Source organism: Scardinius erythrophthalmus, assembly GCF_964197995.2.
Source record: "Scardinius erythrophthalmus genome assembly, chromosome: 20".
NCBI classification, from domain to species: Eukaryota; Metazoa; Chordata; class Actinopteri; order Cypriniformes; family Leuciscidae; genus Scardinius; species Scardinius erythrophthalmus.
The window spans coordinates 16042559-16058911 of NC_138240.1; the positions used below are offsets into that span (position 1 = coordinate 16042559).

The following is a 16353-nucleotide window of genomic DNA, read 5'->3' on the forward strand; positions in this document are numbered from 1 at the left end:
TGTTACACTGTAATTATACATTTAAGTACTGAGTGATATTAAGCAACTATGTACTTACTATAGGGTTAGGATTAGGGTTTGGTTTAGGGTTAGTTACATGTAATTATGCATAATTTATAGTTATTACTGTAGTAACAACATGTAGCATATGTAACAAAGACACTGTAAAATAAAGTGTTACCGAAAATTCTTTGTATGGCATTAGTCTAATATTCCATTTTTTTCTTTGTATTAATTGCATTATTAGCATAACAATTTAAGTGAAATTTTTTCAAAAAAATTAAAAAATTAATTGAAAATGTATATTTGAGAATATATGGTAACAGTAGCACTCAAGCTGCATGACATTTTTGTAAAAACCTGAGATAATGTTCTCCAGCATGATTTGAGAAAGATCCAAAGAGCATCTTGTGCTTCAGTGGATGCAAGTGACTGTCTGACTATTATTGCAAACAAACTTATTTGATTAGTGACCTAGAAATCACACATATATATATATATATATATATATATATATATATTTATTTATTTATTTTTTATAAAGGTTTGGTTATTTTAAGGCGTATTTGTTACAATGTAATTATACATTTAATTACTGAGTAATATTAAGTAACTACATGTACTTACTATAGGGTTAGGATTATGGTTTGGTTTAGGGTTAGTTGCATGTAATTATGCATAATTTATAGATATTACTAGTAACTACATGTATGTAGTTTTTATCAAAAGTATTATGATTATGTTATATTGATTACATGAATGAGTGAATAGTGCTGACTCTGCTTGTTGACTTGAGGGTCTCCGGGTCAAATGCATGAGATTCCAGTCCTCTGAAAGGTATGAGTGCGCAAGAGCGAGAGAGAGAGAGAGAGAGAGAGAGCGAGAGAGAGAGAGAGAGAGAGAGAGAGAGAGAGAGAGCAGACAGATAGAAGGCTGAGGGATCTTTCAGGTGCCTTTGAAGTTGCTTAGTGACTGTGCGTTTGTACCGATGTACTGATGCTCTCTGAACACACTTCACAAAAGTTTGATTCTGGGATTATGGGGTTAGGGTCAAACTATTAAAATACGGACACTCAAAAACCACCTTTCCTGTTCACTTTATTTCTCAGGTTGTTCAGATCATTAATGTGTGTTGTTAACGGGAGAGTTGCTCCGTCCAGAACACTGAATCAATGAGTCGAACAGCAAACATTACGGTATAAGATACAGTATGTCCAGTTTGCTTTGCACAATGTGATTGTGAACAATCATTCAATCATACATCATTCAGTGTGATTTACGAACCAATCTAGCAGGTTCACCGAAAATGTTGATTTGATATGAAACATAATCTAAAAACAAATCATATGTGCTCAGTTGAGGTGGATAATGTTTTCATCCGATAAGAAAATTAGCATAAATTATGAGTGAAACATTATTTACCACATAAATCCCTCAATGAGCAAAAAAAAAAAAAAAAAAAAAAACTCACACTTTAACATTAAACATTTTTAACTGTTACAACTATCCCCACCTAAAACAGACATAGCCTAACTTAGCTTACTGTTTTAGCATGTGTTTGAAGTTAGTATGAATGAAAAGCATCAAATTAAACTAGAGAAATAGATTATGCAAGTCAAATAATTATCTTTGCTATGCAAAAATAGATACAGATACAATAGCTACTTGATAAAAAAAAATACTTTCCTTGGAAAAAAAAACATTATTTTTTTGGTCATAAAATCTACAGTGTTGCTCAAAGTCACATGCCACTTCTCCTGTGAGCTCAAAAAGGATATGCGAGTGTATGATATTGATGACATCACCACAACTTTTTTCTGACTTGTCAAACTGACAGTGTTACAACACTCCCCGGTCTCCCCTATTTCAGATCGTTCAGAAAACATTCAAAAGTAATGATCCCATAATGTTTGCAAAATGATCAAATGGAATGTTAATGTTAAAAAACTTGACGGTTTGAACGATCAAAGAACATTCAGAAATAACTTAATTGACTTAATGGGTGTCACAGTCACCAGCTCAATCACCAGCTCTGTAACCTGTCTGCACTACACTTCCCAGCATCCCTTCTGGTCCCCACCTGCACTCAGTCAGCCATCACCACACCTGCTGCTGATCATCACCAGATACTGATTCTTCCATTTGTAATATTGAGGAACAATATTTTTTTTTAATAAAATGTAACAAATTAAATTATATTATGCTTTAGAATGCAGTAAGATAAAAGTTTTCCAATATAAAAATACTCAAAGTAAAAACAATTTCTATCGACCCCTGAAAATGACCATGTCATTTGAAAACAGCTTGTTGAGAGAAGTAAACACTTTACCATAAAAATGTCCTTCCTTTCTTCCTCAAAATTAATGCAATGGAATCGTTAAGGAACATGGATCATTCAGTCGGATCAAAACCAGGATTTTTCAATTCCTAGAATCCCAACACATTACTAACAAACCAATGTGCACACAAAACACGTACACAAACAAACACGCCCTTAGACACATTGTAACAGCTGAGTTCTTTTTTGCTCCTTGGTTTGTTTGACATTTCTCTCTTCCTCGTCTCAGAGCTGACATCATCGAACTCCCCCCTCGCCCTCGATGGCAAGGACACTCCAACCAAAATAAACAGGCATGCCAGGGACACCTTAACGGCGCTCCCTCTCACAGCACTTCACTTTGACTCTCAAATCACATTTCTCAAAAGTGTTTAAACTGTAGGGGTTTACTCAGCCATAAACAGACTCCTAATGTGTTTACATAGCCATATATTCTGCCCATCTACAGCTGTTAGAGAGAGATGGCATGTGTGGGGGGGGGGGGCAAGAAAGAGACAGAGAGAGTGTGGAGGATGACTGACGGAGATTTGAAGAGAATGAGATTAAAACACCTGTACATCTCTGACACAGGTGTGGAGACCTATTTTTATGTCTGTGAAGCCATTGTAAGACTTTTTTTTTTTCGAAACAGTGCGAGTTAGAGAGAGAAGGGAGAGAGAGAGAGATGTTTGCGCATGTTTGAAAGTCTCAGTAAACATTTCAATAAACACATTCCCACTCAACTAGAGCAACAGCACATCACATCACAGAGATGTTCATCTGCAATATCACGACATCTCACCGTCGATAATCGTTCTCACTCTCTCTTTCTCCCTCTTGACCCCCAACAGGTCAATCGGGCATATTTGTAATATTACAGTTGTTTCTCAGATAAAGCAATGAGATTAAATGGAGAGCAAATGGAGGCCTTAGTAATCTCAGGTCTTTACAAAGTCTCACACTGTGCTCGGATTCACCAAGAGACCAAAGTTTGAAAATGAAAAGTCCCAGAATGTTACCAAACTTTCTCACAAATTCTTCTAAGACCAAGTCAACAATTGACTCATTTGTTTTTGTTCTTTATTGCACTTCTAGGAAAAACATCTGAGGCAAAGTTGATATTTAAAATACCTGAGAACGTACTAAAGCCACTCGAGCACTGAAAGAAGAAACTAAAAGAGCCTTGTTTTTCTGTTTTTCCCCTCGATTCATTCATCTGTATCTTTCCCAGTACTTTTAGAGAAAGAGATTTAAGGGTTTCGTCCTTTTTATTCTCTTCCTTTTTTCTAGCTTTGTTACACTTTTTCAGCAGCCAGTACGTCCAGTTTTTTACAAGATACATTGCATAAGAAAGAGACAAAATGTGTGAGAGAGAACAGCACATTTGCTCAGTGAAGACCAGTGTTGTTGCTGTTAACTAAAACTGAAACTATTAAATATTTTGGAAATATTTTGGTTATGTTCTGTGGGAGAAAATGCCTTGTTGATGCCAGAGGTCAGATGAGAATGGCCAGACTGGTTCGAGCTGATAGAAAGGCAACAGTATCTCAAATAACCACTCGTTACAACCGAGGTCTGCAGAAGAGCATCTCTGTACAACATACAACACCTTGAACCTTCAAGAAGAAGGGCAACAGCAGCAGAACACAACACTGAGTGACACTCCTGTCAGCTAAGAACAGTTCGAACAGGCTCACCAAAATCGGACAATAGAAGATGGGAAAAACGTTGCCTGGTCTGACGAGTCACAATTTCTGCTAGGACATTCTGATGGTAGAGTCAGAATTTGGTAGCCTGGGAAAACCCAGACAACTTCCGGCAAATTTAGATTTGCTCTGCAAGTAAGTCTGGCAAAGAGCTCATTCAAGTCCATTTCCCCATGCCGAGAAATCAAGGCACCAATCAGAAACGTTGAGGCGGGCTTTACACATGACGATCGCTCTGATTGGTTTTAGGTCTAGCCTATCCAGAGGCATTTGAGCGACGTCCACTCCGACGTCCGTTGGTGAAGCGCACCAACTTTTAAATGCATTATTATATTCAAATTGCAAACACATGAGGACAGTCTCCATGAAAGACCCACTGGCAGATGAACGTGCTACTACATTTCTCTCAGAAACAGTAGGAAATTAAATTCGATTTAATTGAGGATTTTAACTGTGACAAGATGATTGACAGGGCAGTTTACATGACGGGATGCACGCGACAGATCCGTCCGATAAAGATGACGAAGTAGTATGTCCCAAAGTTGCCTACTTTTTTGCTACACATTCAAAAGTAAATACATTTTCTTCACAAAAAGAGTACATATGGCGTAGTGTAACATAGGCGAATTGGGACGCAGCATATGGCTTTACACATGACGATCTCTGATTGGTTTTAGGAGTTTTAGGTCTATCCAATTGTGCCCAGAGGCATTTGAGCGACGTCCGTTGGTGACGCCCCTTTGGAAATGAGTTATTAAAGGAGCTTTGCCAGACCATAACTCAGTTACTACTGAGAATGGTCTGGTTTTAACCAGGCTAAGAATTTGGCGTAAACAACATGAAAGCACGGATCCTGCCTAGTATCAGCTTGTGCTGGCGGTGTAATGGTGTGGGGAATATTTTCTTGGCACACTTTGCCCCTTCTATTCTTCATACGGATCTTCTATTCCTCATACATACTGAAATAAAAATCTAATGTTCTTGCCATTCAGGCAATCTATCTTCATGTCTCATAGAGGTCTTTGAAAGATGCTTTGATTTCTTTAGAATCTCAGTTTTTCTGTATTAAGTGAAGATTACATAAAGTGTCCAAAAAAAGTCAGATACCACTAATGAATCACTTTAACTTTACAAGAGTTTTCCCTGGAGTTTACTCAAAACACCATCACCACCTACCACACACACACACATACACAAACATCCCGACACACACCTGAACGTGCTGATAGCACTCTTCTCCCCTTAAATACCAGCAGCAAAAACAAACGCTGCAGGGTGTTGTGATGCTTTACCGTCAAACAAACCTGACCTTCTGTCCCCCTCCTCTGTCTCTGTGTTGCTGTCTGGGTTTAGAGAAATGATAGCCTCTGCGTGAGGGATTTTTCACTGTCCTCACTGTGTGTGTGTGTTAGTGCTAAAGACTCTTTTCAGTCGTAACCAGAATTCCTCTGTGGAGATGAATCAGTCTGATTGGTTGTGACACAGCAATCGGCTGATATAGCAGTTATTCCCATCACATTTAAAGCCACGACCACATTTCATTCCACAAAAAGATCTTGTATAAGCTGTGTTTGATCCGCTAAGGCACAGAACACTCCATCTGGATAACTGGAGGTCTCCATGGACTCTTTGCCTTTGTTTTTGTGTCTCAAATGCATGAGCTGCCAGTCTTGGTTTGAGATGTTTAATAAAATAGAAGGTAAACCCTTCTGGCAAAGCAGAGGCCCTTGACAGCATCTTGTTGGTGCAATCTGTGTTGGTGGGACCAGCTTTATGTCGCCTCAATGTCTTTAAATTCAGAGAGAGAATGAGACAAAAAGATAGTTGGCTTCACATCAGCACTACTGCATAGGCTAAAAAAAGTCAAATAAATCATACAATGCAAAAATGCATGTGAGAGAATATGAAATAAAACACTTCGGGCAATGGAACAATTTAAAAGTGTATGCATTTTTTGTTTCTCGGGAAAATGTAGCCTTTTAAAGGATATTTGTGAATGCAATGAGAAACTCAGGTAACTTTATTTTACAGTGTCCTTGTTACAAATGTTACATGTACTTAGTATAGTAATAACAGTAAATTATGCATAATTACATGCAACTAACCCTCAACCAAATCCTAATCCTAACCCTAGTAAGTACATAGTTGCTTAATATTACTCAGTACTTAAATATATAATTACAATGTAACAATGACACCTTAAAATAAAGTGTAACCGAAACACTTATATTATATTATATTATATTATATTATATTATATTATATTATATTATATTATATTATATTATATTATATTATATTATATTATATTATATTATGCTTGTTTTATTTTATTTTTTATGTATGATTCAGTGTCTATATTTTTGTGTATTATTTCTGCCCAAGCTGTTAGTGCATTCTTTTGGCAATAATGCACTGGGGGGAAAAAGTTGGTCACACTAAGCACTACTTTATCACAGATTTCTATGCAAGCCATTTACAGATTTCCCTGAAGAGTTTAAATGCATCTTTGGCACTTGCAAGTTGTTTGTTTAAGCAGTGTGACTTGGAACACAGTGGCTCAACCAATTGTGTGAGTTTGGGGCGGGGCTTGTCTGTTTTGACGACCAATTGAGTACAAGGGACACTGCCCTTGTACTTAATTGGTCGTCAAAACAGACAAAGGAAACCAGCTTGAAAATAGTCATAATTTTTTACCAATAATAATGGCACCGAAATCCACTGTGTCCTCTGCTGTGAAGTAACAAAAGCTTCTCAGTTACAGCACATGCGTGTGGTTGGGAAGAAGTCTCTGTGTTTGATTGGATCACAAAAGGGATAATACCTCCACATATCCCTCCACATCAAAGCGGGAGGCCTTAACAACTGTCACATCACATCAGTGGCTTTCCAAGTATGTGTGTGTGTGTGTGAGGCAGAATCTATCAGGGCAAAGCAGGATCAAAGGGAGGTAAGGTTACTACACGCACAGGTCGTGGGAACACACCTCACTTCCTCACCACACACGCACATACAAGGATTTTAACTGCAAAGTTCAGTGCAAGGGAGACGAACACAAGAAATATAAACCAATAGACACTAATGTTGGTTATGATCAAAGAGATGACACATTAGTGATGGATGACTTTCTCTCTCACTTCTCTCATCCCTCATTACCCCTATTTTGCTGTGTTGTGATGATAAGGCTTTAAAGAGTTCACATGCGCACACACACACACACACACACACACACACACACACACACACACACACACACACACACACACACACACACACACACACACTTGCATGAGTCTTTGTGAGGACGTTCATTGATATAATGCAATCCCTAGCCCCTTTCCCTAACCTTAGCCATCACAATGAAATGCCTAATCATAACCCTAACCTTAATCTAATTAATCTTAATCCCATAGTGAAGAATTAACTCTCAAACAGCCCTTTAAAGGGGTGTCAGATCATGAGGACCGGCCAAAAGTTGTCCTCATTCTGAAGGGCTAAAACTCAAACTGGTCCTCACAAAGATAAGTTAACACACACACACACACACACACACACACACACACACACTCACACTCACACACACACACACACACACACACACACACACACACACACACACACACACACACACACACACACACACACACACACACACACACACACACACATTTGTTCCAGTTACAGTTTTGCGGTCTTCAACTTTAATCTTTATGGGAATGCCCTCTCTATAAGAAAATATTCCTCTCTGTATCCTTTCACTCTTTTTTTCCTGTTCAGATGTCATACGTCAATGCCTGAAAGCTGTTTGAAAGGTTGTGGAAAGAATTTGTAAATCTGAACGATATGTTTGCCTTTACTTTGTTTAATTCTGCTCTGTTAAGAATCATATTTAATCTGTAAGGTTGAAATATTGAGGCCCTTCATAGTGCTATATGTAGCTTAGGTATGAGATAAACCTTTTTGCATCCAGCCTCTGGAAAATAAGGAGTTCACCAGAATCTGTGGTTTCAACAACAGGACATGACAGAGGAGATGGGAGAAGAGGAGCAGAGAGAGAAAGGGGAAAATAGGGGCGTAAAGGCTCTCTAGCAGCTCTCTCCGGGCAAGCGCATTAGTTCCAGGACGTTAAAATGAAGTCCGATGGATCATCCTCTTTCTGAGATCGACTTTCATAAAGCCTTGTTTACATTTATATGTTCAATGCATTTATGTTTTTGGCATACACTCTAAAACCGCTTACAAAAATGTGCATGTATTGTGCAGTTACTTCAGCAGGTGAAAAAGTTCATAGAAAAGTCCTCTTTCCCTATTTATCAGAACTTGAACTATTTATCTCCTTTTGAATTAGTGAATTGTGAGGTAGGCCTACACTGTCAAATATCTTCTTGAGAATAAAACAGGCCCCAGATGTGCATGTTGTTGGCCTGCAGTGATTTCACCACTATGGGTTTAGTTGTGAAGGCACTTCCCACAGTAATGGCGCCATCTGCTGGTCAATAAAGTTTTTTTCTTCTTTTTTTTTTTTACATTGAACTGCAGTTCAAATGTTAGATAAACACTGCTGTCTACAGGACAGCAGAAGAATTGAATCTGAACGTTCAATTTATTTTACTGTAAGACTATTTTTTTATTAACATTACTGGATCATTATTATAATGTCTGTGTGTGTACCTGCTTAACCATGTATTTTTGTAACTTGTGTGTGTATTTGTATATGCTTTGACCAATTTGTAGCCTATGCAAATCAATACTTTAAAAATGAAAACTGAATGGAAATTAAAAATGGATACCTGGGATATTATAAAGCTCAAGTAATTTACATTTCAGACAGTAGATGCCGTGCAATTATGGAGTATTGCATGCAACTTTTTATTGTTATAATATAATAAAATGTATTATTTGTTTTTTACTCACTTTTTCAATAAAGGATAATACAACCTCTTTCAATCAATTTGGTGTTGTTTAAAGTAAGCATGAAACGGAAGTTCCAGCCTTTTATTTCCTATTTTGATGTAGTGAAACGGCTTCTCAAAAAAGAAAGAATAGGGCACAACTTGATTTTGTCCATTGGGAATTTATTGGATTGTTGTGATTTGCTATTGTTGCTATGTGTTGGATCAAATGTGTTGGTTTGTAGCATTGATCAGCGGTCTGCAGAAGCAGCAACGGCATCGAGCAATTTTTGCAGGATTTGTTTGACTAAAGTAGACTACTATTTGTTGCTAAACTAAAGAAGCCATTGAGCATTGTCGAGAGGTTAAAAGGATTGGATTGGATTAAACCCGCCAATAGCGTGTCAGGTGGATAATCCAGTTTGTGATTGGTTCCTCGCAAATTTGTAACGGAAGCAGGATAGAAGAATGTACAGGTTTAAAGGCTGAGCTGCAGGGCAAAATCAAATCGCCGGCAGATCGGGCTGGGTTTACCCAGTCTAGCAATATTCCATAAAAAAAAAAAAGAACTGTCAATTTTTCATGTGACTTTAAAGAATCGGTTGAGTGAATGATTCAGTGACAAAACATGCTCACTTGTCGCCACCTACTGGCTTAACATTGTAACATGCAGAAGGACCACTAAATTAATCAATGAATGTTTTTTTTTAATACACTGATTCAAAAGATTCGAGTCATCGATATGAATGAATGAATCCCGGACCCCATTAATTAAAGTGCAACTTTAAATCTTCCTTACATCCTCTCTTCGAGTCGACTGTCAGACCGGAGGCGGGAGGGGAGAGCAGGAGCTGCGCGAGGCGGTGGCTCGCACTTCGTTTTGCCCTATTATGGTCACGAGCGTGACAGCGCGCGCTACCCAGCATGCGTCGCGGCGTGAGGCTCCGCCACAGCCAAGATGACCGACTTTGAGGAGCCGCTTTCAGACGAGGAGAAGGTAAAAATAAACAATAAGTTACCTTTCACAAAACACTGAAATACATGCGCTCGCATGTCCTTATATTAAAGCCCTCCGCTTGCAGAGGGCTGAATGGCTGCTTCCCGGAAGAAGCGCGAGGTAGTCTAGCCGGTTAGCTATGTGCTAATTTGTGAGGAAGTGAAATCGCAGCTTTGCACTCCCGTAAAACACAGAGACCTGACTTAATAAAAGCGATACACCGAACAAACAAACAGAATTTGAACAACTCTCGGGCTGTACGTTAGAGTCAAAATGGCCGTGTTGTTTTCAGTGGAAGTGTTGTGAGCGTCAGCTGTTAGCCTGTTAGCTGTCAGAGTGAGTTCAGAAATAGATGTCAGCACAGATCCACCCACTCCGAACCGAGCCGATGGGCTTTAACGGGCCGTGCTCCGGTAGAGTTACACATGTGTGGGACAGCAGATGCCAGATCCTCCTGACACGACAGCCATCTGAGCCGAAAACATCGGCCGGATGAAGTTACGACCGCAAGAACGGGTGTGTTTGTGGGTGGAAGTCTGCAATCTCTGCGGGTTTGAGTGGATAGTCGTTCATTTATATCAATTCTTCACTGGGTTGTTTCTGCAGTAAAACACAAAATGAGATGTTAGGAGAATGCTAGTCTCGGTCACAGTTCACTTTTAATCGCGTCTTTTTCCATTTATTAAAAGTGAACCGAGGTTATTCATATGTCCTGTCACTTTGACAGTAGTTTTGAGTTTCATATGGTGTAGGCCAGTGGTGACTGATTTTATTCGTGCTCTCTTTTTTCCCGTTCTGTCTCTGTCATTTAACCGCCACATTTTCTTCCCCTTTAATACATGTGGTCATTTTCTGTATACTGTCAAAGCTTTGAGTTTCAGGCTCAGCTGACTTCCCCAGCCAGACCACATGAGATGGTAATTAGAAAGATTACCAGGTGCTTCCCTTTATGTTAACCTCTTTCCCTTCTCTTCATTAAATGCAGTCAGAAAACTGCACTGTTAGTTCTGGTTATGTGAATGAATATGGTTTCAAAACAATTTTAAGAGACAAAGTTTACCCAAAAATGAAATTGGTCATATTTTACTCTCAATATGTCTCTCCAAACCTGTTTGACTTTTCTTCTTTGGATCACAACAACAATTCTGAGAAATGTATATTTTTTTGTCAATACAATGAAAGTCAGTGGTGTCTAATGATTTAAAATAGGGAAATATTACAACAAAATATTACTAATATATATATATATATATATATATATATATATATATATATATATATATATATATATATATATATATATACAGTCATATTGAGAATCAAACAATTTTGGGCCAAATTGTGCAGCTTTTTTAAAAATCCCATTTTAATTTGCTATTGCAATATTTATCAGAAAAGCACAGTTGTTTTTTGTTTGCCTCCAAACCATCAGCCCAATCATTGACTTTTATTATATGGACAAAAACAGTTTAAAGGGCATTCTTCAAAATATTGTATTTTAGTGAACTATCATTTTAATAGCACACAACAGATCTGATGTATTGTCCTGATCTGAAACACATGGACATTCAAGCTAAGTTTGAGATTATGTGAAGTTATGTTTGAGTGAGATGTTTATGGACATTTATTACTGTGGGTAATGTGGTTTTGAAGTATTAACAGTGTTTAAGTGGTAAGTTGTGCTTTTTTGGAATATGTGTGTTGAGATCTCAGCAGTGTGTGTTATTGAAGTGTTACAGGGTTTATGTATGTTGTAATTTGAGCTCTGGAGTCACCCGCTAGAAACTGGCTGGGATTCAGTATTGCTGAAGCCACCGTGTTTCAGTAAGGCAAATATGTGCCCGCTCATAATTTATTATGTTTTATTTCTGCAGGTCCGCATCGCATCTAACTTTGTGACCCACGCTCCCCCTGGAGAATTCAATGAAGTCTTTAATGGTGAGTGTCAATTTAAGCTGTTCTGTTCTGGTACCTTTTTCAGTTACAGTATTGGTCTAAAGTGGTAATACATGAACACATGCTCTAGTTTTTCATTATGCTTTTACTACTTGCTGATGTGAACTGAAGTGGCCTGTTGCATACTACAACATGCATACTAAAATCAAACACACACTAGTACTACACGCTATGCACATTTACACTTCTAAGTTTAGGGTCAGTAAGATTTTGAATGAAATTAATACTTTTGTTCAGCAAGGATGCATTTTATTGATCAAAAAGCAACATTAAAAATGTTACAAAAGATTTCTATTTCAAATAAATGCTGTTCTTTTGAACTTTCAAATAAATCATAGAATCCTGAACATGACACTCATGGTTAACACAAAAATATTAAGCAGCATGTCTTTAACATAAGAAGAAATGATTCTTAAGCACCAAATCAGCATATTAGACTGATTTCTGAAGGATCTTGTGACACCGAAGACTGGAGTAATGGCTGCTAAAAATGTAGCTTTTACATCACAGGAATAAATGACAGTCTTATGATGATTTTTACTGATTTTTACTGATTTGCACAGAATGTATAAAAGAGTCTTGCAGTTAAGTTGGCTGTTCCTCATCTCGCTCATCGAGACGAAATTTCAAACCAGCTTTATATTACACTAGGCTTGATTTTTATCTTTTTGTTTTCGTAGATGTGCGACTTCTCCTCAACAATGACAACCTCCTTCGGGAAGGGGCAGCACAGTAAGTTATTTTGCAGATCTGTGTCTCATGTCATAGTGGCAAGAAAAAGTATGCGGATCCCTTGGAATGAACTGGTTTTCTGCAGTAATTTGCCATAAATTGGTATCTAGTCCTCATCTAAGTCTCAACAATAGACAAACACAATGTGCTTAAGATGAAAAAACAAAAACATTGAAGCCACCCTGACATATGGATATTTTGGCAAACGACTGATGGATGCATAAACACTTTGAGATTGCTTTGAGTGTCTTGTCAATCAAAGTAGCTCTACACCACACCTTCAAACTCATTTCATTAATTGGTCTCCAGGTGTGCAACCTACTGACTCCAATTAGCTTTTGTTGAAGTAATAAGTCTATGGAATCACTTTTTCTTCCAGCACTGTGAATGTTTAATGAGTGTGTTCAATAAAGACGCGAGACATGTTGAGGATCAGATCGCATTTTATGTCAAATTACTGCAGAAACCAGTTCATTTCAATGGGTTCACATACTTTCGCCATTGTATGTCCAGATGCATCTGTGTGTAGTTTAAAGTTTGTGATTATAAAGAGGATTCATGCTGCATTGTCTCTTTCTCTGTTTCACAGTGCCTTTGCTCAGTATAATATGGATCAGTTCACACCTGTCAAACTGGACGGTAGTGAGGAGTCGGTAGGTTCATGTTTTGATTGCAGTTCAAACTCTCAGATTGAGTTTAGGTTTTGTAAATGTGCATGCCCTAAGACTCTGTGCTAGTTTTGAATTGAGAGCACACTGTTGACACATTATTTATTCAAGCTGGGTGTAAACTCTGCTCTCTGGAGATCTGTGTGTACTTTGTATGTGTGATTAGGGCAGGTGTGGTCATTGTACTGTGAGTGTTTGCTGCTGCGTGAGAGTGGCTGTAGAGCTCTGTGTGTGATTAGTTCTGTCTGAAGAGCAAGGCACATCCTGTTCCTGCAGGTTCTGATCACTGAGCATGGAGATCTGGGTCAGGGGCGGTTCTTCGACCCACGGAAGCGGGTTTCATTCCGTTTCGATCACCTCCGAAAGGAAGCGAGCGATCCTCAGTCTTACGAGGGAGAGACCGGCCTCCGGTCCTGGAGAGACGCCTGTGATGATGCGCTCAGTGCTTACGTGAAGGAGCACTATCCCAGTGGAGTCTGCACGGTACACATGTTTCCCATGGGAATCTCAACAAAATAATATGATTTCTGTAACATGTATATTTATGCATTGCAGCCATTATTTGTGAAATCATGCTCCTTTGGACACACATGTTCTAATGTTTCTGCTGCAGGTGTATGGGAAAACTGTTGACGGTCAGCAAACAATCATTGCTTGTATTGAGGGTCATAAGTTTGAGCCCAAAAACTTTTGGTGAGTAATGATCAGTGATTTATCTTCTTATAGGTGACTCTCTGGAATACTTCATTCTTATTGTTCAATCAAAGCATTTAAATATTGTCATATAATGTGGCAACTGTTTCATGTTACTTTACAGTCTCTTTCATCTCACATGATAAATTAATTTAAACTCTTATCAGTATTTCATGTCTTTTTTTATTTATGCATTTACACTACAATTCAAATGTTTGGAATGAAGTCTCTTCTGCTTACCAATGCTGCATTTAGTTGATTAAAAATAATGTAAAACCAGTAATATTGTGAAATATTATTACAATTTAAAATGTGTTTTCTCTTTTGATATATTTTACATTTTAATTTATTCGTGTGATGGCAATTTTCAGCAGCAATGCTGAAAAGTGGTACTGCTTAAAGTTATGTGGGAATGTGATACTTTCCCCCCAAGATTCTTTAATAAATAAAAAGTTTAAAAGAACAGCATTTATTTGAAATGGAATACTTTTTTAACGTAAGTGTCTTTACTGTACAGCCATCAGTCACTTTTGGTAAATAATGGATTCAAAAGCTAGAATGGTCTGATTGTACCTCGACTCTCTGATGGTCTTATCATCTTGTTATTCTCTTGTCAGGAATGGCCGGTGCAGGTCAGAGTGGAAGTTCACCATTAGCAAGTCATCAGCTCAGGTGGTGGGAGTATTGAAGATCCAGGTGAGACCTGACAGACTAGAATAGTGGGGATGCGAAGAAAGTTTGACTGTGAAGAGTTTTTGATAAATAATTTGGTTTCCTACAGGTGCATTATTACGAGGATGGTAATGTTCAACTGGTGAGCCATAAGGAAGTGGAGGAGTCCATTGATGTGACTGTAAGTTAAAAAAAATGTTTATGTTTGGTTAATGTGTAAGATTTCAAAGTAGTTTTAAAGTAAATTCCTGCCTTTTTATCTCTAGGATGAAACCCAGACTGCCAAGAACTTTGTAAAAATCATTGAAAATGCTGAAAATGATTACCAGGTGAGAAATTGATCTGATCAACATGTGTACATGTAATTATTTTATGACTTTACAACCCTAATAAATGCTTCCCTCCAGACGGCTATCAGTGAGAACTACCAGACAATGTCAGACACCACCTTCAAAGCTCTCCGCAGACAGCTGCCCGTCACCCGCACCAAGATCGACTGGAACAAGATCCTCAGCTACAAGATTGGCAAAGAGATGCAAAACGCTTAGAACCACCCCGGTTCCTTTTCCTTGTTAAATTGCGGAGCCGGCTCTCAGAACACCACATGCCGTTCGCTCAGTGTGAAGAAGTCTCCCAAAAATGAAAATTAAAAAAAAAAAAAAAACTTTAAAAGAGGATGTAATTTCATTCAACTTTCTGTCATTAATGGACTTCGATGGGTCTCAGCTGTGGAAGAGGTTTAAATGAGAACTTGAGGGAATCGTGGATCTAAATTATCTGCAGTTATTGCTTTTCTCTCATTTACCCGCTCGCAAGCCACTCAAAGAGTTTGTATTGTTTTGACTTTTGTCCTTTTTTTTGTGAACTGTTACAGCTGCAATACATGTGCAAACGGTTTTGTGTTTTAAAACAGTGGATAAGTTATGCCTCACTCACTGTATTTCCAAACCCCAATCAGGCACCAACCCCTCCTTCCTTCCTCTTCCTCCGCCTACTGACAACCTGGAGAGATGAGATTTCCTGCTGTCCTTTCCTCAGGCTGTAACAGGATGATGTTGGGAGAGGAGGGGAACGAGCTGTGTGTCTGGGTTTGGAATGGCCATCTGTCTTTACTGCTTTCTTTATATCTTTCTCTAACAGTGACTCAGTCTGCTAAACTAAAATGGTTTAATAACCTAAAAAGACTAAATAAATAAATCCATGGATTACCCTCTTTTGTGGCAAAGACATCCAAATTAAGTCGTGATTTTTAGATTTACACACCAGTTGAATTGTTTTCAGATATAGTGGTTCAGACTGTCTGTTACAGGTACTTGTGATGCATTTAGGATATCCACAGTCTTGTGCAACAAATCCAAAACCCATACTGACTGAGCTCCGTTGCATGTTTCTGCCACACTGCTTTCACATTGACTTTAGTCTTGTTTGTCTTTAATGGTCCATCAAAGATCCTCTGTAACATACATCCATCATGTAAGACTGGCATATTCTCTGTCTCTCGTAACCTTTATTTTTTTTCAGATTTTAAATCATGCAAACGTAATGTCTACTCAGTAAATGGCACCATAATGACTAAATGGTTACTGCTGAACCTTTTTATTTTGTAAATCATCTGTTGTATTTGTAGCTTAAGTCTGTGCAGATTCCACTTTTTTTATTTGTAGTGATGTTCTCCTGTTGATACATATTCACAATAATCAATGTCCATTGTATATATATA

At 38.1% G+C, this 16353-nt stretch overlaps 1 protein-coding gene across 1 annotated transcript; it reads left to right on the forward strand.

Moving 5' to 3' along the window:
• Positions 1-9565: 9565 nt before the first annotated feature.
• On the forward strand, positions 9566-16229 carry capza1b (capping actin protein of muscle Z-line subunit alpha 1b). The gene is made up of 10 exons (XM_081348657.1): positions 9566-9912; positions 11787-11850; positions 12549-12600; positions 13190-13253; positions 13545-13751; positions 13882-13961; positions 14579-14657; positions 14743-14814; positions 14900-14962; positions 15041-16229. The coding sequence occupies exons 1-10, from the start codon at positions 9874-9876 to the stop codon at positions 15179-15181; spliced, it is 861 nt and encodes a 286-aa protein (XP_081204783.1). The 5' UTR covers positions 9566-9873; the 3' UTR covers positions 15182-16229.
• The last annotated feature ends 124 nt before the right edge of the window (positions 16230-16353 follow it).

Excerpts from the sequence above, each read along its gene's own strand:
- capza1b (XM_081348657.1), top strand. The coding sequence starts at position 9,874 with ATGACCGACTTTGAGGAGCCGCTTTCAGACGAGGAGAAG. Across the intron at positions 9,913-11,786 it reads CGCTTTCAGACGAGGAGAAG|GTCCGCATCGCATCTAACTT; the intron begins GTAAAAATAAAC and ends TTATTTCTGCAG. Across the intron at positions 13,254-13,544 it reads TGGACGGTAGTGAGGAGTCG|GTTCTGATCACTGAGCATGG; the intron begins GTAGGTTCATGT and ends CTGTTCCTGCAG.